Source organism: Podarcis filfolensis (genome assembly GCF_964270895.1).
Source record: "Podarcis filfolensis genome assembly, chromosome: 1".
Lineage (NCBI taxonomy): Eukaryota > Metazoa > Chordata > Lepidosauria > Squamata > Lacertidae > Podarcis > Podarcis filfolensis.
Window position 1 is genome coordinate 6,219,254 of NC_139604.1, and position 26,543 is coordinate 6,245,796.

At 42.1% G+C, this 26,543-nt stretch overlaps 1 protein-coding gene across 1 annotated transcript in view; it reads right to left on the reverse strand.

Moving 5' to 3' along the window:
- The window catches only part of DRC11 (dynein regulatory complex subunit 11), an 89,500-nt gene continuing 62,957 nt past the window's right edge, over positions 1-26,543 (reverse strand). The window contains exons 12-19 of the mRNA XM_083628489.1: positions 24,916-24,986; positions 21,140-21,222; positions 18,420-18,527; positions 16,387-16,586; positions 7,828-7,914; positions 4,625-4,802; positions 2,472-2,710; positions 1-823 (exon numbers count right to left, since the gene is read on the reverse strand). Coding sequence (XP_083484615.1) covers positions 683-823; positions 2,472-2,710; positions 4,625-4,802; positions 7,828-7,914; positions 16,387-16,586; positions 18,420-18,527; positions 21,140-21,222; positions 24,916-24,986 — 1,107 coding nt within the window. The 3' untranslated portion in view covers positions 1-682. The remainder of the gene's footprint in view (positions 824-2,471; positions 2,711-4,624; positions 4,803-7,827; positions 7,915-16,386; positions 16,587-18,419; positions 18,528-21,139; positions 21,223-24,915; positions 24,987-26,543) is intronic.

Below are 26,543 nucleotides of genomic sequence, written 5' to 3' on the forward strand. Positions count from 1 at the left end.
TTTTGAGCTCTGAACATTTTATTGAAAAGTAGAATACATCAAGACATACAGATACATACAGATTCTGAAAAAGTTTTGTCAGGCATAAACATATATGACCTATAACACAGAGAAGCATCCCCATAAAGCTCAGTTGAGTTCCTACCTGCCCCAACTTCCGTGCCCAAGGAATGGGAATTTGTGTGCCTCCCTCTCTCTACACTGACACGTTCTTCAAGTTCTGGGACTTCCCATTCACTGCTCAGCTGTTTGTGGGCTGATGAAGAAGGTGGAAAGTGAGAAATGGGGCTTTGTGGAGCCCCAAGGAGACTCCTTTGCGTGTGTTTAAGCTGCACCTTCAACGGGGGGAGCGTGAAGGAGGAGGAATGATAAAAAACGAGCGTCTAAATATGCAATTACATTTTTAGGCAGATTACCATAAATTTAATAATACATTTGTAAGAATCCGCCTATGCTATCTAAGTTTATAAGAAAGAATCTAGGTAGCAATAGTAAAGTTCAGTGGTCACTAGTTTACCTTAAAGGATTTGAGCGTCACACTGATGCCTTGTTCAATACATTTTTAGATATAGGCTGTTCTGGGATATCAAGCAGGGAACTGTGGTTTCAAAGGAAGACTCCCCCCCCCCCCATCCAATAGGTAACAATGCTATTAGCTGTGTTGAGTAGCAAGCAACCGTTCCTACTTCTTCTTCTTCCCTTTCTTCTTCTTCTCTTTCCCTTTCCCCTTGTCTTTCCCCTTCCCTTTCCCCTTTCCGGTATCTTCATTCACGGTCAGCGACTTGATTCGAGCTTTCCCCAAAGGAGTCCTTGCATACCAAGCCTACAGAATCAGACGGAAATAATTTTTTTAGAAGCTTGAAAGTATGCAAGTAACATGTATTTTTCCGCCCGCTGTAGTCCTTTTCTGATAAGAACCCTAATTGTGGGTGGCTCGTGGAAAAGCGGCATCACAGTCTTTAGATCTCCTGAGAACGCTATTATAACGAGAACAGTAGCAATCATCTGCTTGAAGTGGCTCATTAACATGAATACATAGCTGTGGTACTTAAGTTGCTATAGTTATGATAGCATTACAATCTCTGTGATCAACCCTATTTCCCAGGGTATATAACTGTAGTTGAAAATTCTGTTCTTTGAAATTTGGCAATGTCGCAAGATGAGTGAGTGAGTTGGGTTATCTGATTTCAGTGAGCGGGGAAATCATTAACTGTTTGTCGCAAGCTTTCCTGATTTTCTTTTCTTTTTTTTTTTACAAATATTAAACAAGGAATGTCAGCTAGGAATTTTAATAGTGTTTTCGTTTTTGTTTTTTACAAAAAGGAAGTAGATGCAAGCGGGCAATGATTACAATTAGGTGATAGAAAATTTTAAAATCATTTTGCAACACTTGGTTTTCAAATATTACAGTATATGGGAATTCTCTGGCCTTAAAACACTGCCGGTATCCCAAGAAGTAGGAAATGCCTGCTTTTGAGATGGGTCTCTTTCTCGACAGAATGAATTCATCGGGTATTCATCTCAACAAACTTGGGATAATGGATATTTCTCATTGTGGACTGGCACTCTTACTATAGGCATGTCATGTGAGGCATGTCATGTTTTGTAGAGTAATAATAGAAATTACTTCTGTTATTCTAAAGTGGGGTGCCTGATTCCATACAAGAAATATTCATTTGAAATGTGACTGTGGACTGGACTCAGGAGAATCAGAGGTTGCTGGAAGAAAGCTTAAATATAAACGTGATAAAAGAATAAAAAATACGATGTTTCTACATGTACTGATGAGACATAGGCTAGAAGCTAGATAGCTGGTTTCAGTGCATGTTGGTCATATTCAGTGGGATATTTAACTCTTTGTAAATACGGGGCAGTTGTATAACCAATTAATCAACAAAACATTTTCTTGCACCAACAGATTTTGCCCTCTCATCATTTTCTCAATATGGTTGGTAGAGAATATCAGCTTGCATTCCACATTATTGTATTTCCTTCATTTATTTTTAAAATCCGTATCCTGCCCTTTGCTGGAAGACATTCTGGTGGGTTATACAGTATGTAAAACACGGTAAAAGGCTCATTCATATATTGTGTACAGGATGCAGTGGGACATCAGAACTGGCCCCACTGTACCACCCTAGTTCACCTCAGTAGGGGAATGTAGCATCTACATGCAATGTGTGAGAACGGATTGCAAGGCAGGTGTGCAAGATGCTGCGGAGTCTTTATCCCTCCAAATCAGGATGGTCAAAAGATCACAGGTTATCAGGCATATCTGCACTGCATACAACACACACAGCATGCCGGCATCATGCCAAATCTGTGGAGGTGAAGGGAAATCAGGATGTTAACACACACCTCCAAATATATGTTGAGACCCTGGGGGCAAACCATACTCTTGAAAGTGCTGTGCAAAACTCTGTTTTTCTATTTAATTAAGGCAAAAGGGATTATCACCAGGCAAGCACTACCTTGTATGTTTCTTCCTCCTCCTTGTAAACTGGATCCTGCCTGGCTAGGCACACCAGGAATTCCGCAGCAGTCAGTGGCTTCTTGTTCAGCTGCATCAGGCGTCGTTCAGTTAAGACGGATTGAACTGCTTTGACTATGTGTCCCTGAGTGTAACCATCAGAAACCTGTGCCAGGCAGCTGATGTTCAGATTTTTGGAGAATGCCCCTCCATTCTGCTCAATGACGTGTTTCCATAAAACTGTCCGATAATAAAACACAATCAGGTTATGACCTGAATGTTCAGAAACCTGCCTGTGTAGCAGCAGCAGCTCTAGCAACACAATAATCAGTTTAAGCATCTGACTGCATGTCTACTAATTTAAGAAACAACTAGAATGTCTGGTATCCTATGCTGACTTTCTTCAGAAGACTCTGAATGGACACTACAATTAATCTCAAAATTGTGGTTCCACATATCCTGATGCAATATTTTTTAAAAAAACTGATACAGGATGTAATAAGCTATAACCTTTGTCTGTGTGTGCAGGATCATTCCCAGGACTGGCTCATCCTGCAAAACTCTCCCCAAAGGTAAAAGTACAATTGCTTCAGCAGAGGCTGCAGGAATCTGCTCTGACTGTGCTAATTTCAGTTGCTTGCTTTGAAAATGAAGGCGACCAACTATGTGGCAACTCTACAGCACTGTTCTATAAATTGTGGTTATACCACCCCTAAAACCCTGGAGAAAATTTGGCTACCCATTTCTCCATATTTGACTAAGATCCCAGGGCAAATCATCAGTATGAGAGTGATCAGTCTTAGCAGCAGAATGCAAATGCTGCACAAAGAACCCTCCCTCTGTAAAAAAAAAAAATGCCCCAAATATAACCCTTGGCCAACTTTGCATGTACCATAAAGAATGGTTTAGGACAGAGCTTCCCAAATTTATTTGGCTTAAAAAGGTAAAAGTACCCCTGACCTTTAGGTCCAGTTGCGGATGACTCTGGGGTTGCGGCACTCATCTTGCTTTACTGGCTGAGGGAGCCGGCGTGCAGCTTCCGGATCATGTGGCCAGCATGACTAAGCCGCTTCTGGCGAACCAGCGCAGCACACAGAAACGCCGTTTACCTTCCCGCCGGAGCGGTACCTATTTATCTACTTGCACTTTGACCTGCTTTCGAACTGCTAGGTGTGTGTGCAGGAGCAGGGACCGAGCAACGGGAGCTCACCCCGTCGTGGGGATTCGAACCGCCGACCTTCTGATCGACAAGCCCTAGGCTCTGTGGTTTAACCCACAGCGCCACCCACGTCCCTCTTATTTGGCTTATGGACCCCTTAAACAAAAACACAACTCATTGTCCCCCTGTGCTCAGTCCAATTCACCCCAGGGGCAGGGCAGGTTCGGTGTTGCAGCCCGCCTGCTAAATAGTCAGGCAAGCTATGATCCACTTCCCAGGCTGAGTGAAGACGAAAAGGGTTCACCCAAGCCCAGGAAAACCTCTTGCATTGAGAACAAGCACCAGATTCAGGGGAGGCATCTCATCTCAACAGCACCCCACTGGCAGGAAGTGTCATTACACAACAGATGAAACAGTTTTTCAAATTTTTCTCCTTTCTTTATGCTTCCACCACCCCGTTACTATTCTCCAATGCCCCCCATTGCACCTGAGGCTCCTGCTGCCTCCCAGGGGACAATATTGCCCACTCTGGGAAACACTGGTTTAGGGCCTCCAGCTTTGCATGCTCCCTTTCTCCTTGTCTCCTCTGGAGATCAGAAACTTTCACTTCTGTTTCAATTAATGGTGGTGACTTCTTACGTCTGAACGCAGACAAACTGCAGCTCATCTTAACTTTTATTTAGTGAAACAAGCCAACGGTTGACTTTTACTGTGCAGCCGACTACTGTATAGTCTGCTGCTCCTGATGGTGGTTTTTTGGAGGGGAACATGTTACAATACGTAGTCCAGGGGCCACCAATCATTTTGTGCCCATGGACACATTTGAAACCCAGAGAAACTCTTGTGGGCACCACACACACTGCAAACAACTTTGTCTAGAATGCATTTCTGACAGCCTATTTAATAGAATGCAGTCTTTACAAATGTTTTGAGCATGTTTGCATATAAATTAGCTTTATGTAAACAGCACATTCATCACGTTTTCAGATACTTGCCAAATCTTGATGCGTAGTCTGGCCTTGGAACCAGAATGATTTTCTTGTAAACTCTGCAAAAGGGTTTGAGGTCTGCGTCAAAGGGACGCTTACTGGTTCCTACTATCAATACTCTGTCTTCAATTTTCAGGGTTTTCAAAATTTTAGGAAGTTGCTTTTTCAGTCGCCTGGGTTCCAACTTCCAGATCAAATACAAGTAAGTGAAATGTTAGATAGGAGTAGGTATCATATGTGAAACTTTTATTTGGACCAATATACGTTTTTAGAACAAACTCACTTCATTTTATGATTATGAAAGAATAACTTGGTATTAGACTTCTCATATATTTGAGGAATAGTCAATTCTATCTGGCAGGACTTGTTTTGATTACAGTAAAGCAAAAGCTTTTTTGGGTAGCCTGTTCAATCTTCATAGCACAAATACGTGACATATTTGCTAGGATTTGTCACGGTGATTCTGTCCTGCCTTTTCTTGCTTAGGCTCATTTACAGGTTCAGACCCACCCTTGTTGAATTTACAAATTAAAAACTCTGCCTTGAGACGCTTGCTAAAACTAAGGTTAATATTCTTGGAATAATTGCTAGTCATTCTATTTATATATCTGCTGAGCTGCACTGTATCCAGCGACAGTATCAAAGTAATGTTCTTACATCATTATTGTGATGTTCCAATGTTACAGTAAAACATATGCTGCTACTCCAGCACACTTTGGAACAAAGCTATTAATATACACAAGAAAGAGTGTGTAAACAGATAATTTTTAAGTTATGGAGTCATTCCCATACCAATTACACACAGGTCCTGCTATCTGCACAATCACTATCTGAAAATTCACTTATCCGCACTTAAGAGAATTATGCCCAAACCTCACTATATGCCCCCACAGATTCACTTATCCAAACAGATGAATTCCTTACTTCCTTTTTTTGTGCTTTGCTAGCCAGCGACGGCCATTTTCAGGTAGAAATCAAAGGGTGGGGCAGATCAGACAAATCAAAGAGGAGGAAAAATCGGATAAATCAGGGAGCTCAGACATCCCCCCCTGCCTTTACCTCTCTTTTGTGGATTGGCTGAAGCCATTTCAGGAAGAAATCATTAAGAGAGTGGGGCAGGGAACAGATCAGACGAATCCCGGATTGGAAATATTTCAATAGGAAATAATGGAAATTGTGGACTTGTTATGTGAACACTCACCCAATGAACGATTTCCAGGAAAAACATTGTGTTCGCTAAGTGGGACCCACATGTAACTATTAAGTTAAAATACTGTGGCATACTTAGGAATAAAAAATACTCAATCCACAAAAGAATATACTTGATCTCTGCTGTATCTGTGGAAAACTTGGCTTAGATCGGGAGAAGTCTTGTGTAACAAGATTTCAAGGCTAGAACCCAGGAGTCAAAGTACAGCACTAATCTTTAGCATGGTCCTCCTGTCCATGCTAAAGAAACAGTTATTTTCAAAGCACAACTCTGAAGCAAGTTTTTGGTTTAAATTAATTACAAGTTTGTAAGTGCTGCAACTAAATTTGATAGATGTACTAGTAATTAATTGGATGGTGCTTTGGTATTCTGGATTGGGACTGGAGTAAGGGTTGCTCCATTCACATTCAGGGGACTTGAAAGGTTCCCCCTTCAAGCACCAGCCCCCATACGCCAGGAAAACCCTACCTAAAGTTAGGGGCCTCATTAGAGAAGCCTCTCATAAGGTACAGAATGATATTTCACCTGTCTTCATCTCTTACAGTGCTATATGTACATTCATTCAACTAATTAATCCCCCTTTTCAATATTTCAAATTGAATTAACTGCCATGGAAAGGAGAAGAGGAAGTGGGTAAGAACCAGTCAATCAGCACTCTGAACGGAAGCTTCTGAAAACAGGAAGAAGCAGCTATTCCTGTATGTCTGATCAAAATGCCCTCTCCCAGCAGACAGTGATAGACGCCAACTTGGATGACTTTAAAGGAGGATAAGACAAGTCCTTGGGGGAGAGGGCCATCGATGGCTACGAGCCAGGATACCCCCGCTCTACTTCCACGGTTGGAGCCAGCCATGCTTCCGAAAACCCGTTGGTGGAAACCAGGGGAGGGGAGAGAGTGGGGGGCTCATGTTCTGCTCCCTGTTTGGCCACTGTGAGCACAGGATGCTGGACTAGACGGGCTATTCTTGCATGTAATACGGCTACCACTGAATGGACTCTTAGCTTTAACCAGCTTTAATAACTCAGCCAACTCTAAACACTTATTGCGTTCACTAATATTGATGGATGAGATTTAATCATTTGTTAAATTCTCCCTTTGAAATCAATGTGCTTCATTTTGACTTGACTGCCTTCTATGGACCTTCAAACGTTTACACACAAAGGGTACAAAATCAACGCTTGGTCACAGTTTAAGTGTTTATGTGGAACAGTTTGAGATTAACGGACTCTTTCACTTTAGGGCATGAGATACAAAACATTTAATGGAGTACTTTCTGAAAGAGTTTGTGGAAGAACATTGGCCCAATAACACGTGCAGCTTTATTCCATGAGATCAGTGTGGCAAGCTGTTTATGCCAACTTTAACCAGTAGAGGGCATCAGTCACCTCATAGCCAGCTTCAACATTTACATGCAATTTTTGAAAAGCTTATCTCAGATGTCTCTGCAGTTACACCTAGAAACGACCAAATTTAGAACTAAAATCAAGGGGTAACATCTGTAGGATTAAAGCTTCTTTTCAACTAATATTTCACTAATAGGCAAATTTGCTATTTTCATTTTATCATGAAAACAAATGATGAATAGAACGTAATTAAGACATACTAATGAGTAGATAAGAGTTTCAAGATCTGAAGCTTGATACACCTGTGCTTGTTCAAGACTCACATTTGAGCATCTTATATGTAACTGATTTCTAAAAAGTAAAAAATTCAGATTCTAACAGCAATACAAAACTGAAAATTTGGTTTCAATGTTCTCCATAAAGTCACCGTTACCTTTACTTTAAATCTCGCCTCTCCTTTTTGCCTTTTAAAATGATTTTTCCATTTCCATGGTGCCCAGTGAAGAATTCTGTATAAGCCAGAAACTAGCATATGTTTCGTGACCAACCAGTGGAGGATGAGGCAGTCTGTTTTTCAAAGGATGATGCTGTGAAATGCTATCTTTTGTTTGTGAACCTGTGATTCTGCTACTATAGTATGGAAAACTGGATTTACCTCCTTTTCAGCTTTAGGCACCTTCTTGTAGAAAGTTTTCTCCGCGTCTCCAATCCATATGACTGATGGTTGCAGCTGTTTGGCGACCTGAGAGGTGAAAGAGTTTCACGTCATAACACTTCAACATACCAGTCAGACTAAGTGAAGACGAGAGTTCTGCATCTTGACCCAGCGCCATGTTCCAGGGATGGGAGCTTCTTTGTGCCTTCCCAGACCATGCAGTATCTCCCTCATTGGCTTCAGTCAAAGGAGTCACAGCCAAGGGAACGACTTTCAAATGGGGCTCCTTCGGCTGCCGAGGAGGAAGAGAAGGAATCTGGACGGGACTGGAAGGCAGAGAAGAGAAGGAGCAGGAGAAGGACTCGGGCTGGGCCAGGGAAAGAGACAGAGAGAGAGGGATAAAGACACAGAGAGATTTGCAGATATGAAGGAAGGATGGCTGATGTGAGGAAGGAGGGAGGGAGGGCGAGAGAGGAGGACCCTCCCACGGCACCCTTGACCATGGGCATTGCCAGGATTTTTGTTGGGGGAGGGCAGGCCTCTTGTTTGGGGGGAGGGCAGAGCCTCAGTTAGTTTTGTATTTTTATTGATTTTTATTGAGGGGGCAGCTGCCCCTCCCTACGCCCCTGACCAATCATTAAGTCACCCAAGGGTGCTGAGGCACACAGGTTAAAAACTTCTGCCATTGCCTTTTCTTATCCCAAAGATGCCCCACACCAAGGTAGTAGAGGTTTAGGATCAGAGATTTCCTTCTCCTAGATGGGCTCCTTTCCCAGGTTGATGAACCCCATCTACCCCTCACTCCCTCTATAGAATGTGCAGAAACAGCCTTCTTGACCTTGTCCACTCAGTCTTCACGTGCAGTGGAAGTCCCTAACTCACAGAGGGTTTGAGATGCATCACCTGGTTTAGCCGGCCAGTCAAAGGCATTTCCTGGGATGTGGCTGCGGTCACCTGCTGCCAGCTTCCAGGAGCCACAGGTGAGAGCTGAGTGCTCCTGAGGGTGGGGGCAAAAGGTGGACAAACTACCCCAGAAGGAGCACAATGTATATCCCCTATCACCCCATTCACCCTGCTGAACCCAAGAACATTATAAAATGCACCCTTTAGCTAGTACATAATAAATTCACTGATAATTCTACCAATTTATTCTGTTAACAATTCTAGTTAAAATTATGGATTTTTAAACGATGAGACTTTGGAATTCCTATTTTTCCTTCTCTTCCTGCATTTCTGTTTTTTAAATACATTTGTTCTAAGGAGCTGATCAGTTATACACAGTGTACAATTAAGCTTCTACAGTATAATCAATATTGTTAAATAGGTGCAGATCCTAGAATATTACTATCTGTTTTGCTGTTAAATAACCTAACGCAAAACAGGGAGTGTTCCCACTTTATATTAACTCAGATAAATCATCTATCTGATGGCCTCTATTTTCTAGTTTACAAGAATTAACTATTAATGAGCAGATTAGCCTATGTGTAGAACAAGGGTATTCTGTTGTCTTGATCTGACCAAGAGTCTGCTGTTCTGCTGTATTTTTTAACCAAATGAGACACCCACAATCCATTGGTATCTAATTGAAATTGTTGGCAGATATGTAGCAGACTGTATGTTCCAATGAAAGTACTTCATTTGAATTATCCATGAGTAGTTTGAATCTATGTATAATTAAATGGACTATGCAATTAATTTATAATTGAAATTTTATTAGAGTGCTTTGCTCTTCATTTTGTTGCAGCCACCAGCAGATGGCTCCTTAACCTTTCTAATACTGCTTTAAGTGAAGACTCTGATAGCATTTCATGGCAGATGAAGCTTGTTGTTCTCAACTGTTCAGCCTTTGTTTCCAGGAAGTGTTCTGTAAACCAGCCCTTTAATGCTTGTTTAGCAGAAGTTTATTCCTTTGTTGCTTGTTCTCATGTTGTGATTGCAGTCTATTTCTATTACACAGAAGTAGCAATAAAAACAGCTGTTTGAGGCTTCTATTATGTGTGAGCAATTTGTAGCCTCAAGACTATTTCTTAATGTTATATTTTTAAACTGACTTTATCTCAAGGTTGCACAGAAATACTTTACACATCCAGCGATATCAGCTGAAAAAAAGACTCAGACACCAAATAACCATATAATCATGCTTTTAAGCAGAGAATTATCTCGTGCTTTGCTGAATATTCACAAGAATAACATTTATACCCAGAAATCTGGCTGTATTGTGGTGTAAGTGTTCAATTGGCAGACCCTAATTCATCAAATACTAATAATATTTGCAATTATTCAAATTATTTTTCAACTACTACTACCAGATACATTACTAATACATGGTCAGAAAAAACCAAAAGGATTGCAAGTTATCATGAAGTTAAAAGGCAAGTTTAATTATTTGCTTATACAGATATAAAGTGATATTAACTCAAGATTTATTCTATGGATCTGTTCCTTTCTACTTGATGCTTATAAGATACTTATACTTAGTAATCTGTTACATTTACTTCAGCATAATATATACCTATTTTCCAATGTCATTGGCCTGATCACTAACACAATATAAATGCTATACTTGTTTGTTTACTCAGCTTTTATAAAATAGTGACATTAACTAAGTCATTCCTATGTAAATATATAGTGGTACCTTGGTTCTCAAACTTAATCCATTCCAGGAGTCCGTTCGACTCCCGAAACGGTTCGAAAACCAAGGTGCAGCTTCCGATTTGCTGCAGGGGCTTTCTGCACTCAACTGGAAGCCACATTGGGTTTGCGGCATTCAGGAGCCAAAACATGCAAGTACCAGGGCGTTTGAGAACCAAGGTCCAACTGTACTTGCATCTCAAGATAATGAAAAACTACCTTTGACTGGGGAAGTAATGAGTGCCTTCTACAATTCTGTTTAAATTAAATTTAGCTAGTATGTTAACTGGTATGGCCAGCTGAAAACCAGATGATTATAATCACCTGTGATAATTTTGAACACACCAGTGTATAACTTCTAGTGCCCAATCTTTCTGGAAGAATCAGCGAATTACAAGTAATACATCATTTTCCCAAACTCCGAGGGTCAGTGCCTCCCTCCCAAAACCCAGGGAGACAAAGACAAACATTTTTTTTTCTTGTTACCAAACAGTAAAATGTATTTACATTTAATCAATATGCTAATCAGGTGGTTAACACTTGTTAAATTTAAATGTGCATACTACTAACACTTTAGTACAAATGCTGTATTCATTATAAATGAATGACAAGTAAATTTGCAACAAAAGTTAACACACACACTGACTAAAAGACTGCATAACTTGTTCCACAAAGCCAAGGTGTCCAGTTCTGGGAGCCACCATTTAGGAAGGATACTGACAAACTGGAACATGTGCAGAGGACAGTGGCCAAGAGGAACAAGGGTCTGGAAACCAAGCCTTATGAGGAATGGTTGAAGGAGCAGGGTCTGTTTAGCTTGGAAAAGAGGAGACTGAGAGGAGATATGATAGTCACCTTCAAATACCTAAAGGCCAGTCACATGGAAGATAAAGCAAGCTTGTTGTCTCCTACTCTGGAGGGGAGGACCTGAACCAATGGCTTCAATTACAAGAAAGGAGATTCCGACTAAACTCTAGGAATGAATTTCTGATGGTAACAGCTGTTCATCAGTGGAATGGTCCCTCCCTGGAGGTTGTGGACTCTCCTTCCTTGGTGGTTTTTAAGCAGAGGTTGGAAGACCATCTTCGTGGATGCTTTAGCCGAGATTCCTGCACTGCAGGGGGTTGGTGTCAGGGAGAATCTGGAGGATCAAGTGACAGAAGAGGTGGAGCAGGGGCTCGGGGCTGTGGAGCCCTTCAACCGCCCAGAGACAGAGGATGCGGAAGAGAGGGTGGAGAGTAGTCAGGGAGAACAGGGGCTCAGGGATAATGCAGAGCCCTTCAACCGCCCAGAGGCTTGGGAAGGGAGCTCAGACTCTGGAAGGGAGGGAGCTTTCAAATCAGCACAGACAAGGAGGGAAATGAAACGTAAGGATCAAAGACGTCTTGTGTGATTCCCACACTGTTATGTACTGAGTTGAATAGGATCCAAAAGGCAGCAGTCTGATTGGTCCTAGAACAACAGGATTCAGAATGCAGCAGTATGATTGGTCTGCAGGAGCCACCCAATCCAGCTCCAGATGGAAGTGAATCCACAACCTGATTGGCCTACAGGAGAATTCTGGAATTAGCCAATCACATGCAGCCCATTGTGTAAATAATGTATATAAAGCAGATACCTTGGGGGGACTTTCATTCCTCCTCACCACTATGAGCTGAATAAAGAGCATGAAATCCAGTCTCAACTCCGAGTATATTTCACACACCTACTTTGTTGGCGTGGGAATCGAAGGAAGCCATTCCCTGAATCTGACTCAACGTGTTCGGACGCGTAATCCTGAACTGCAGCTGTTTCTTGTACATATGTAATAAAGTCTGTAAATACCAAGCTGACTGTGCGGGGGTGTTAATGCGAAGGGGAGACACTACCTTGACAGTTGGACTCAGTCACCACTCTACAATACTATGATTCTATTAGTTCTTGAACAGCAGCCACAGTATTGCTCACTAACCACCTTTGAAAAGTTTCAAAAGCAAATTCTGGGCAATTCTAAGTCCTAACCTGCGATGGTGGGAGGGCGGAGGTTTCTGTGGGGAACCAGGAATCCAGTTCCTCTTCAGGTGATGGAGCTGAGGACTCCAATTCGGAAGGTATAGAGCATGCAGCAACGCTGCTACCTGACACACCTGTGAGATCAGCATCCCTCTCCCAGATGATGTGGCTCTATTGTGATAGCCTGGGATTCGGGCTCAAATTCAGACCCAGAGGAGACTCAGTCTGCACTGGATCCTTTGCCTCAGGCATCATCTGTACCAAGCCTGGGGCCTGATCCTGAAGAGTCCCAGTCTGCACACGTTCACCTGGAACAAACACCAGCTGGGCCGAGTCAGGGGCCTGAGGCTGCCCTGGCTCCAGATGCAGGGATGACCTCGTTGCCTCCAGCTGGGCCATCACTTACAGCTGCTCCACTACCGGTTTGGTCAGGGGAGGCTGAGGCGGCCCCTGGGTCTAGTAACTCACTGATGTCTCCTGAGCTGCAGAGACTGAGGTCGGAGAGAAGAAGAGACCTGAGTACTCGCAGGAGGAGTGCTTGCCTTCGAGTGAAACAGGGAGGTGAGTCTCTGGGGGATCAGGACTGGCCGCTACCCCAACAAAGATAAAAGACTGTTGGACCCTGCCCCAGGTTGCGGGAGCAACGTTGTTGTATGCTAGATCCTGCCCCAGATCCTGTACCTGTCCTTGCCTGGTTTCCTGCCTCGCGTCCTGCCTTGGCCCTGTCGGACTGACTCCTAGCAGAACCTTCGGATTCTGGACTGGTCCTGGACCACGTTTCCTGGGTTACCCCTGGGCCCAGCACATCTACTACCCTTGGACTCTACTGAAGAACCCGTGAGGCTAGAGTCTCCCCTGCTCTGCCACTCTAGGAGACTGCTGGAGAGGGCTGAGTCTCTTTAGCACCTTTCAGTACAGGTGGTGCTAACCATTAGATGCAGCTGTGGCTGCTAGATAGGGCTGGCGGGGGTCACATTTGTTCCTTGCTAAAGCAACACTGGAGCTCTGAGTTCCTAGAAAACAGCCTGAGCCCTGAGTTCAGCCCAGACCCTTCTCGCTCTTGCCTTGTCTCAGTCTGCCCTGCACCCAGCATTGAGTTCTGCCTTGCTTTGCCACAGAGCTCCCCTCTTCCACCAGAGGCCCCTGATGCAAACACAGAGTTGAGGACAAAGCTCTGGGCCTCCTTGTTTCCCCCATCTAATTCCATCAGCTTCACGTGCCCATCATTTTTATTTAGAAGCCTATCAGTTCAGCTTAGGGCTTGGTTGCTCACCCTTCATCCGAGGCTCACAGGGCAGTTTACAGTATAAAAACACAAAAATACACAACATAGTTAACAAAGTATAAACCCTCCTCACACAATTTAAAAGGACTGCTTAAATAGCCAAAGGGGTGGGAGAAGAGGAATGTTTTTGCCTGGCGCCTAGACTTATGTAACAAAGGCACCAGGCGAGCCTCCTTACTTGTTTTTTGACAAAGCTTGTAGCTTTGAACAATATTTACAAAAAAACCTTATAAAAATAAATATTCAGATATTCTACATTTGAAGCATATTAATGACTTGGGCTCCATGATCACTGCAGATGGTGACAGCAGTCACGAAATTAAAAGACGCCTGCTTCTTGGGAGAAAAGCAATGACAAACCTAGACAGCATCTTAAAAAGCAGAGACATCACCTTGCCAACAAAGGCCCGTATAGTTCAAGCTATGGTTTTCCCAGTAGTGATGTATGGAAGTGAGAGCTGGACCATAAAGAAGGCTGATCGCCGAAGAATGAATGCTTTTGAATTATGGTGCTGGAGGAGACTCTTGAGAGTCCCATGGACTGCAAGAAGATCAAATGTATCCATTCTTAAGGAAATCAGCCCTGAGTGCTCACTGGAAGGACAGATCCTGAAGCGGAGGCTCCAGTACTTTGACCACCTCATGAGAAGAGAAGACTCCCTGGAAAAGACCCTGATGGTGGGAAAGATGGAGGGCACAAGGAGAAGGGGACGACAGAGAACAAGATGGTTGGACAGTGTTCTCGAAGCTACCAGCATGAGTTTGACCAAACTGCGGGAGGCAGTGGAAGACAGGAGTGCCTGGCGTGCTCTGGTCCAGGGGGTCATGAAGAGTTGGACACGACTAAACAACAACAACAAGTTTAATGACTTAAGATTCTCTAATGATATAATAACCACCAGCCAGTGGCTTTGTGGACAAAGAAGCTGCCTAATGGTGAATTTCTGCTCCCTGGGAATAAATTTAAGTGAAATCTCTTGACTTTTCATAGCAATTGGTAACTGGAATATCTTAGTTACCTCACCATCACTGAGTTCTAAAATAATACTTGGCAATTAGCAAGTGGTATTATAATTATAAAATATGAGAAGGGACTACACTTGGGTCTTTCTGAGTTCTAGTTATCAAGCCCCAAATCTGTATTTTAACTGCCAGTATGTGAGCATTTGCTATGTAGACCACATTCAGATGAGTAAGAACTTAAGAAGAGCTTGCTGGATCAGGCTAACAACCCATCTAGTCCAGCAACCTGTTCTCACAGTGGCCAAACATGGAGTAGAACCTGAGCAGAAGAGGCCCCCTCCCCTCCTGTGACTTCCAGCAACTGGTATTCAGAAGCAAGGCTGCCTCTGACTGTGAAAATAGAGCCAAAGCAGTCCATCACGGCTAGTAGCTACTGATAGTCCTCTTCTCCATGGACTTGTCTAATCCCCTTTGAAAGCCATCAAAGCTGGTGGCCACCACTGTCTGCTGCGGGAGGGAGATCCATAGTTGGATTATGCACTGCAAGAACAAGTCTTCCAGTTCTTGGCTACACACAAGAATTGGAATCAAGAATAGTCAAATGAGACGCATGGATGCCAACAACTAGGCACCAGACACTGACATCTAGCTATCAAAAAATAACCAACAACATTGAAAGCTATATGTTAGGGAGAAGACTAGATCAGGACATTCATTCCTGAAATGCTGTTCTTTTATGTGTAGGATATTAATGATTTCTTTCGTATGTAGGAGCACCCATCACAGATTTTCCATCTCATTGAGACTGTGCATTGTTTCTGATGCATTATACTACAGTGGTACCTTGGGTTAAGAACTTAATTTGTACTGGAGGTCCGTTCTTAACCTGAAACTGTTCTTAACCTGAGGTACCACTTTAGCTAATGGGGCCTCCCGCTGCCGCCGCGCGATTTCTGTTCTCATCCTGAAGCAAAGTTCTTAACACGAGGTACTATTTCTGGGTTAGCGGAGTCTGTCACCTGAAGTGTCTATAACCTGAAGCATCTGTAACCCGAGGTACCACTGTACAATAAAGATGTTGCTAATAAATAGGCAGTTAAAAAGAATGATTAAAATGTTAGTAGCATTCTTACTATTTACTTCCCAAGTGTGTCATGTGCTCTGTCATGTTTGAAACGTTAAGTTGGTAAGCAATTTAACACTCTCTGCTAGAACTGGGGTTACCCGTGAATGATTAGTCCATGGGTAAGCAAACTAAGGCCTGGGGGCTGGATCCGGCCCAATCGCCTTCTAAATCCGGCCCGCAGACGGTCCAGGAATCAGCGTGTTTTTACATGAGTAGAATGTGTGCTTTTATTTAAAATGCATCTCTGGGTTATTTGTGGGGCCTGCCGTACAATTTTATTTTCAACAAACAACAACAACTTTATTATTTATACCCTGCCCATCTGGCTGGGTTTCCCCAGCCACTCTGGGTGGCTCCCAACAGAGGACTAAAAACAGAATAAAGCTTCAAACATTAAAACTTCCCTAATGTATTATTGTATTATTATAACAATGAATCAAAATGAGATACACAATAAATCACCTATTAGCATATGGAATAGAATACTTACTGTATAACTAAAATACAGTTTTATATAAATTTGCAGAAAAAATTAAAATGAGAGGATCTTTTGTGTTCCTACCTTAAACACTATGTGAAGCATCATTTGCAGACCAGCCTTGCCAGGGTATTTGCCAGCAATATTAGCTGCAGATAAATTGAAGAGGTTGGCTCCCGTTTCCGTGCAGAGAGCATGAATAAGCATCTTTTTCCCGACTCCTTCGGGTCCAGCCAAAAGCAAGGCTTTCACCAGAGGTGCTTTCTCATGTACAGACTGAGAACCTATGGAGGTGAAATGGGAACAATATGACGATCTATAGGTACATATGTAATCATTCCAGTATTCCACCATGTGATTCCCAAGTGCTGACCCAGGCATTAGTGGTTTTGGGCGCTGTGGGTTAAACCACAGAGCCTAGGGCTTGCCTATCAGAAGGTCAGCGGTTTGAATCCCCGCGACGGGGTGAGCTCCCATTGTTCGGTCCCTGCTCCTGCCAACCTAGCAGTTTGAAAGCACATCAAAGTGCAAGTAGATAAATATGTACCGCTCCAGCGGGAAGGTAAATGGCGTTTCCGTGCGCTGCTCTGGTTCGCCAGAAGCGGCTTAGTCATGCTGGCCACATGACCCGGAAGCTGTACGCCGGCTCCCTCGGCCAATAAAGCGAGATGAGCACCACAACCCCAGAGTCGGTCACGACTGGACCTAATGGTCAGGGGTCCCTTTACCTTTACCTGACAGTGCCAAACCAAGAGCTTTTGTTTTCAGGTCAGCAGCTGGAACATGTAGGGTGATGTTTAACATCAGAGATACTCTGAATAGACCCATATTGCCCCCAACAAGATCTTTATTAAAGTTTTTCACAATACAACAGGATAAGAGCTACAATAATTACAAACGGAACAAGTAAAATATGGAGTCGTCTCCTAGAGGCAATTCCAAATAGTCCTATTGAAATTTATGGGTTTGAGTAATTGAAGTCAATTGACTTTAATGGGTGACCAAATTCCGCAATTTGGGGGAAAAGTGTGGCTTATATTTGGGCCAATGCGGTATTTAAAGCTGAATTTATCAAATTAGCACTTTGCGATATAATCTGAGAACCAAAACACAGTTATCCTTCGAAATTCACACTTATCTGAATGTTGTGATGCAGTTCTCCATCCAAACTATGTTTAGAAAAATGCATATATTAGGTGGAAAGGTGCCTAAAGATGATTATATTCATGGAAATTATATACAACAAGTATTATATTGGGAGAAACTGCAAACAAAAACCTGTTTATTGGGAGAAATTCACACAAAAATGCTGACTAATCATTATAATTTTTTTAAATTGCAAAAATCTTGCAGAATTCTAGATTGGAAAAATGAGAAACCGAAATTGACAGATCCTTCCATCCCTACTGCTAACATGGATCTGTTCTGAAAATCTGCAAACTGGCCCAGTTTGGAGGTGTGATAGGATGTTCTTCCTGTAAAATTGACTGGATCATGATCAGAAAAGTGACAGGAGCTCTACTGCAGCCTAAGGAAAAGCCTCCCCCCCACCCCGAGTAAAGGTTTATACTTATCATATTTGAACAATATACTATGCAGATAGTACATTTAAGAAAACATACATGTTTGGTTATTAATTTCTAGAGTTTTAGAAGGCAAGAACAATTAAAAGCACTTTCTCCAATATATGAAATGAGCTGACTAATTCCATAAATGCTTCCATTGTTCAACAGCAAGACACATTAGCTGGCTTGTAAAAGGTAAATTGCAACCTTAGCCTTTTCCCTAACTTGATTAAATTTATAATCACTGGAGCTTGTATTAGCTATTACCTTTCCCAAGTGACTTCCTTTATGTGCTACAGCTCCCAAACTGTTAACATGCAAACAAGAAACGGCAACGAAACGGCATGTCAAACACATAGCAACCACGCTCCCCTTTTAAGTATGCTATTAAAACCATACTGCATCAGTTCAGAATACTTAATTGGAAAAGAATTCTGCAGAATGCTTTCAACCAAAATCAATCAAGCACTGTCATAGCTAGTAAAAGTATATGAGGCTGACAGGAAGCAAGGCATGGTGTCTGCCCTCTGACCATTTCTCCTGTGATCTTACCTAAAGGCAATATGCCATACAGAGCGATGAGCTGTCTGACATCTGTGAGAGAGGGCATTGGTTCTATGTCTTTCTGCCGAAGGGTAGACCCCAGATAGCTGTACTCACCTACAGGGAAGAGACAAAGGCTTCTTCATAGGTGATACTGTATTATTACAAAATGTGTAACTCCAGACATTAGAAACTGCCAGGGAATACAAGTTTAGCATCCTGTTAAGCCATGACAGATTTAAATCTATGAGTTCTAATAGTTATTAATATGGTTTTGGAATGCATCCCCCAACATGAATACAAAATAAAAATAGAAGTGGAAATATTCAGCCGGCAATTTAAATGAATGTGGACTTGAATTTTGACCCTCAAGCTATTTTTCTACAAATGTGTAAATTATTTCACAAGCATACCATCAATTGATAAGTACATAAAAATGACAACTGCACAGTGGGCAGAATTCAAAGACAAACTAAATAGATTGAATCCTTGCAGCACTGATGTGAGATAGGTTAACACTATTCCAATTTTACAGGTAAAGAACAAGGGCTTGATTGTGGGTGTGCTTGACAGGTCTCTAAATGCAGCTGGCATCCAGTGTGCTATCACTGGAACCACAGTGGCTCTCCTTGCTAGCTGAGTCATTCAGCATGGAAATGTGGATTCTAGCTGCTGAGACACCACAGAGTATGTAACCAATGGACATAATCACAGGGTTAAGAAGGACTGACATGCGGTGAGGATAAATGTCTTAAGAGTACCATTTATCATCATCAGTAGAAGCATAATCTGTACTGACGGCATACATTTATGCAAACTTTTTATTGCTAGTATTTATTTACATGAAAATATTTTAAAGGTTTTGCTTTTGAAACCTTTATGTGCCTTTGATAAATGCAAATTTATCAAACAGTAAATTAAATAAGACTGAATCATAAAAATAGAAAAAGTCTTTTTAGTGTTGGACAAATTTGGCAGCTTCTGGTATCTTATATAGCAACAGCAAATCCATTCTGTGAAAGCTGATCTTTGTATCACCCAAAGGCACAATCCATGCACAATCCGTACTCAAAGCATTTCTCCCAACACTTTGAATGCAAACTGCTTTCTCTGCAGAGGGGAAAGTCTTCCAGTTCTAGGGACATTTCCCCCTATGTTGAGACTTCAAAGGGGCTCCCTCTAAGCAACCATCAGCTGACTATCAGCTAAAAGGATTGAGGCATGCTCAGAGGAGGCTGCAGTGTAGCAACCATCTTTGAATAATTCCCTGATGTCAGATGATTGACAGGCAGGTGGTCCTGCCCACCTGTTAAAGTTGGCCCTCAGTGGGTGGGCAAGATCTAGCCCATCAGGCTTAAAGGGTTCCCCCACCCCTGTACTAGAGGGAAGTGTTTGCAGGGTTGGATGAAAACCAAGGTGTGCAGAAGTGCAAACAATGTTTAGAAGACTAAACCATAAGGCGAGGAAACACCCCTACACACAAACACACACACACACACAATCCAATGTTCAGTGGGCATAGAATACTGACTGTAGTTTGGGAGGGGGAATGGAAACTGACGTGCGGGTGGCAGAGAAGAGTATTCTGGCTGGTTGGAAGGAACCCTGAACACGGACATTCCATGTTGCAATCTTTTGCTGCCTTGGAGATTGGAGCATAAGGGATTTTGACACTGACATCATCTGATATCCACGTGGGTTGCCCCTGCCTACCTGTTCAAATTTGACCCATGAGGCAGATCCTGAAAAGGGTCAGGCGTGTGAAGCCTGTTTCAAAGGGGCGCAAGAGTTAATAGCATACCCAGCTCCATGCCAGCAAGCCAGACCTGTTCGCCATTAAAAGTCTGAGCATATGTTGAGATTGTTTCAGCCCAAGAACCGCTAATAATTTGCTTTACCAGATAAACTGCAGGAGGGTTTGGGTAATGAGCACTGGCTACCCCGAGTGAAACTTCAGAGGGAAGCACAAGCTATTGGATGGTTCGGTTGGTCTTTTGCCCCCATATGCCGGCTGGATGACTGATTTGCACATCAGGACCCGAAGCAGTTTGCATAACTGGAGCAGATTATAAAAGTGAGTCAGAGAAGTGGCACCATAGTGGAACCCACTTATACTCTATCAGATGTTTTTAACTTGGTCTAAATTATGCTTTTGAACAAATGCTTACATTCTTCCATATTTAGGGCTGATGTGGATGTTACTTTTCTCTGCCCAGGTTTTAAAAGCATGTAAGGGGAAACAGCCTGGGATGGCTGGTGCCAGTGCCTTTGCAACAGCAAGGGGGTCAGATTTAACTATGAGACTAGAATTGTGCTCAGTTCCTGTGGCATCTCTGAAGTGCACAGTCTGACCTTTGCAGCTTCCCAAGAAACATCTTCAAAACACAGGTAGGGAAATGCTATTGGAAGCATCATTTAATTTAGTGTTTGGTGCCAGCCAGATGTAGAAATGACAAAGCACCAGAATTAGAAAATATGAAGATTATACATCAGAGACTAAATCCTGAAGATCTCTGCTTCAACTGTCATACTGAGTCAGAAGTTAAGCTTATATTAATTTTTATATTTGGAACCAGCTACATCAGTATGAATGGTGTGGCTTGTCTATTCATAGTCTATTATAGGAACACAAGGCAGGTTGTACAACATTGCAATTTTAAAATATTATATGGAAATGTAAAGGAAATCAAGATGTATTTCTGTATTGGTACATAAAGTTAATACTTTACCCACATAATCGCCGAGTTTCACTTTCTTGGCTCTTATTAATATCTGTGCTTCTACCAGCTCCTGGTAGAGAGAATCAATGGTCCTACAAAGAGATACATAATTTAAGAGTTCAAGATTGAAAAAGGGACACGTCAGGGGTGCCCTATCTCCCCATTACTTTTTATATCGGTCCTGGAGGTTTTGCTTAATATGATTAGGAGGGACCAGTTGGTTAAAGGGATTCAGGTCGGAGCTAAACAATATAAACTGAGAGCATTTGCAGATGACTTAGTACTAACATTACAAGAGCCAGAAGCTAGCACGAAAAGAGTTTTGGAAATAATTCAAGAGTTTGGTCAAATGGCAGGATTTAAATTGAATAAGTCTAAGACAAAGGTTTTGGAGAAAAATTTGACACAGATAGAAAAGGAAAGGTTCCAGAATGAGACAGGGTTAACTGTGGTTAAAAAAGTGAAATATTTGGGTATAAATATGACAGCTAAAAATGTGAATTTGTTTAAAGATAATTATGAAAAAACTTGGAGAGAAGTGAAAAAAGATTTGGAGATTTGGTCCAACTTAAAGCTTTCCTTGTTAGGCCGTATTGCAGTTATAAAGATGAATGTATTGCCAAGAATGTTGTTTTTGTTCCAAGCATTGCAAATAATTGATAAAATGGATTGTTTCAAGAGGTGGCAAAAAGACATATCTAAATTTGTCTGGCAGGGCAAAAAGCCCAGAATTAAATTTAAGATATTAACGGATTCAAAGGAAAGAGGGGGGTTTGCCCTGCCAGACTTTAAACTTTACTATGAAGCGGCAGCTTTCTGCTGGCTGAAAGAATGGCTACTTCTTGAAAACACAGACATTTTGGATTTGGAAGGTTTTAATAACATTTTTGGGTGGCATGCATATTTGTGGTATGACAAGGTTAAAGCACATAAAAGTTTCAAAAATCATATTGTCAGAAAAGCACTATTAAATGTCTGGGTCAGATATAAAGACTTGCTGGAAAATAAAACTCCAAGGTGGCTGTCGCCAATGGAAGCTAAGGCAGTTAAAAAGTTAAATATGGAGTCCAAGTGGCCAAGATACTGGGAAATTTTGGAAAAGGAAGGGGACAAATTGAGATTGCAGAGTTTTGAGAAATTAAAAGGGAAGGTGAGAGACTGGTTCCACTATCATCAAATAAATGAAGCCTTTAAACTGGACAGTAAAATTGGCTTCCAGGTGGAAAAATCAAAATTGGAGATAGAACTGTTAGAACCCAGTACTAAGAATTTGTCCAAAATGTACAATTTGCTGCTGAAATGGAATACACAAGATGAAACGGTTAAATCGGTTATGATTAAATGGGCTCAGGACATTGGTCATAATATTTTGTTTGCTGATTGGGAAAAGTTGTGGACCACCGGGATAAAATTTACGGCATGTAATGCCTTAAGAGAAAACATTATGAAAATGATATATAGGTGGTACATAACCCCAGTCAAGCTTGCAAAGATTTACCATGTGCCTGACAACAAATGTTGGAAATGTAAAGAAACTGAAGGTACATTTTTTCATCTTTGGTGGACTTGCCCGAAGATTAAGGCATTCTGGGAAATGATCTACAATGAACTTAAAAAGGTATTTAAATATACTTTCCCCAAGAAACCAGAGGCCTTTCTCTTGGGTATTGTCGGCCAAGGGGTGTTAAAGACGGATATAACTTTCTTTATGTATGCTACAACAGCAGCTAGAATACTCATTGCGAAGTACTGGAAGACGCAAGAACTACCCACACTGGAAGAATGGCAGATGAAGGTGATAGACTATATGGGCTTGGCAGAAATGACGAGCAGAATCCGAAACCAGGGAAGAGAAGCAGCGCAAGAAGAATGGAAAAAATTTAAGGACTATTTAAAGAAATATTACAAAGTTAATGAAAGTTAGAATGATGTTGGACTGGAAAGTAAATGGTTACTATTAGCAATGGTTAAGACAAGGAGAATAAGGAAGAATAGTCTAAATTTAAATTAAAATAAGGGAAGATTTGCTGAACAATCGATAAGAATTTGGAATACAGAAAAGGGAGGCATGAGGAAGTCGGGGAAGATAGGATATGAAATTAGGATATGAAATGATACATGTTTTTTGTTTTGTTTTTGTTTTTTGTATGTTTATGTTTGTTGTATTGTGTCTATATGGAAAAATAAAAATATTAAAAAAAAAAAGAGATACATAATTTAACACCCAGATTTGCAGATAAAAATGCACAACATCTCTTAAAAAAAACACCCTCATGTAAGCATTTGTAATGTCTGCATATGGCTAAAATGTACAATAATTACATTTTCATTTTTAGGGAAAACACACTCGTACACTTATTGTAACATTAACAGCAATTTCCATCTATTAGCGCTATGAAATACTATGGAACACTAACAACACAATAATGAAATTATTTCATAGAAATTTGGAGTTTAAACATTTCCCCAACACAGGTCCTCTCACATTATTACCTCCAGGCTACTTGAAACATAACATCACTGTTCAACATCATTGCAGAGTTCCTGCAAGTCAGTAGAACAGGGTGAACAAGCAGCTTTTAGGAAGGTATTTTTTAAAAAGAAAGAAAAAGATCGTGTATTTTGAAATGCTGGGGGCAACTTCGTAGTACACAGATCTTATCTTGGACCTAGTTAGTGGTATCATACCACACAGGGCCAGCCCACCCATGAGGCAAGGTGAGGTGACCGCCTCAGGTGGCAGGATGCACGGGGGCGTCAGATCCAGCTGCCCGGCAGCCCTCCCAGTGCCACCTCTACAGTGGCCTCTTGGTGAAGAGGAGGAGCTGCTGGTCTCCTCCCAGCCTTGTTTCTGGTGTCAATCTTCACCCACCCCTTCTTTGCTGGCAGGAGAGGTACCACTGTGCAGTTCACCTCAGGTGCCAAAATGTTGCGGGCCAGCCCTGTTTGTGAATGAATCATAGGGGCACTATTCCGTATTTAATATTGGAAGTGGTAGTCAGTAATGTTCTGAGAGTGAAATGGCCTCCCCGCCCCCCCCCAATGAATATGGCATTAACTCTTTTGCATGGAGATGGAGTTTAGTAATGTTATTTGTGGTAGTCTGGAAAAATCTAAATAAAAAACAATGATGGACATTTAGATTTGAAGTGGCAAAGGTAGTAAAGCTACAGCTATTTGTTGTTTACTTGTTTTTTAATGTCCACCCCACCAAAGAGGCTTCAAAGAGATTCCAGAGCAGCTGGCAACACTATTTACCCTAAGCTTCCGACCGTCAGCCCAAAGGGCAGCAATCTAAGAGGCAGCACCAAGGACTGTACTTTATGATTTGTTTTATATAGGGAATAAATGCTGCTTTGTTCCATTATTACAGAAGGACTAGCTAGTGTCCTATTTCAGGGATGTTAAAAACAGATGGAAAATCTGATACATATCTGAAACTACCAGGTGTTCCTACACCTGCCACAAGGAATAAAATTTAATGACAATTCTTCAAAGAACCATTAGAGATATGATGAAAATGCACAGAACTAAGGTCCACGGTACATATAACCTAAAATGAACTCTCTGCAAATTGGTGGTTGACATTTCCTATCTAAATCTCTCTCTATATGTTATCCATTTTAAAAGAATTCTATGTTAGATTCTCCATAATTGCTAAGGAATTGGAGCTACCAGGTTCAGGCTTAGGCATACCAACTTTGACTCTCTTTTGTGTTTGAACAAAGCAAAGAGAGAGAGAGATGTGTCAATGTGAATCTCAAGAGGAGCAGGTGCATTTTTACCTGTCAGGAGTCAGATCTTTCTCCTTCTTAGATTTTTTCTTCCTTCCACCCTTTTTCCCTTTTTTCTTTTTCTAAGGATCATAAATGGAGAAAGTTAGCAAAGGCAATACTTCTACACCCAGCTAAAAGTTAGCACAAGATTCTGAATAGTTTTAGTGGCCTCTAGTGATTTAACTCCTCCTGCCCATATATATGTAATGGTTATAAGGGGTTGCTCGTGCGTAAGTTGCCGCCACTCATGGCTAGGTTGCCTGGTTAAACCTTTTCCTGGCTGGACAGCCCTTCACTTCGTGGCTGTTCAGTCGCTAGCAGAATCCGTCAGTGGGCGTTTCTTGAACTTCTTCCAGCAAAGAAGTTCTTTGACGCCAAGTCTACGCCTACTTTCCCTGCGCGGAAGTCTTCTGCGCAGGGTGGGTGTGGGTAGCGGAGGACCTGTGCTCTCCCCGCTGGTCTCCGGCGAAGAGTCCTGGAGCCCCTTCTCCGATTCCTCCATCCGCCCCCCTTTATCCCTGGTGTTACGTTGATTTCCTTCCCCAGCCGATGATTCCCCTCTCTCCCTGCTGGACCCTTCTCCGGCATCGTTTGGGAGCCTTGCCTCCACTACTGGCTCCGATGTCAGTTCCCTGACAATATATATATATCACATTGTTTATGCTTTCTTCACTTTAGTGTTTGCAATTTATTCTTGGATGAAAATTGCAAGCACACGTAACTACACTCAAATACAGTTGTACCTTGGTTTACAAACTTAATCCGTTCCGGAAGTCCGTTCTTAAACCAAAGCATTCTTAAACCAAGGTGTGCTTTCCCACAGCAGTGGGGGACGCAATTCACAAATGGAACACACTCAACAGGATGCGAAACATGTTCTTATTCCAAGGCAAAGTTCACAAACCAAAACACCTACTTCCAGGTTTGCAGCATTCTTAATCCAAGTTGTTCATAAACTAAGCTGTTCTTAAACCAAGGGACCACTGTACCTGTATTTTCTTGACCAACTCCCAAAACACTTAATATTTCCCTTGAGCCTTCTTCTCTCCCCTTTGCCCAGTCTGCAGTGGCTCATGTGGGACTGTTCTGGCTACACACTGGTGAGGAATTGCATCCCAGCTGCAGCATGGGCTGGGCCAGGGAATCCTGGTGTGTCCTTATTTCCTTGTGATTATTTCCATGTTCTTCAGGAGGGATGAACGTTACATGGTCCTCCTCCCTCTTGAGGAGACATGTTGGATGCATCCTCCAACACACAGCCTTCATTTTTCAAGGTGAAGTTCAGTCCCACTTGCAGGACACTTGTGGTCTGGGCTGCAACTTGTGAATCACTGCATCAATCTCATTAATTGGGACATACAAAGATTTCAGCAGCACGTGCCGTATTGCATGAGAGACATTGTGGGCCTCAAATTTATCACATTTTTCTGTCCCCTCCGCTTCTGGCAGTGCAAGTACTGCTCAACAGAGAAGAGCACCCTTACCAGTCTCGCAGCTGGCACACCAAGCAGGCCTTGCCTTGAAAGCAAGGACAAGAGCTTGAAACCTCTTTCCAAGCTGAGTAACCACAAGAGGACCTGGCATTGTTTAAGAGGGGTGTAGTGATCCCCTGGCGCTGTCATCCGACCAGAGGAGTC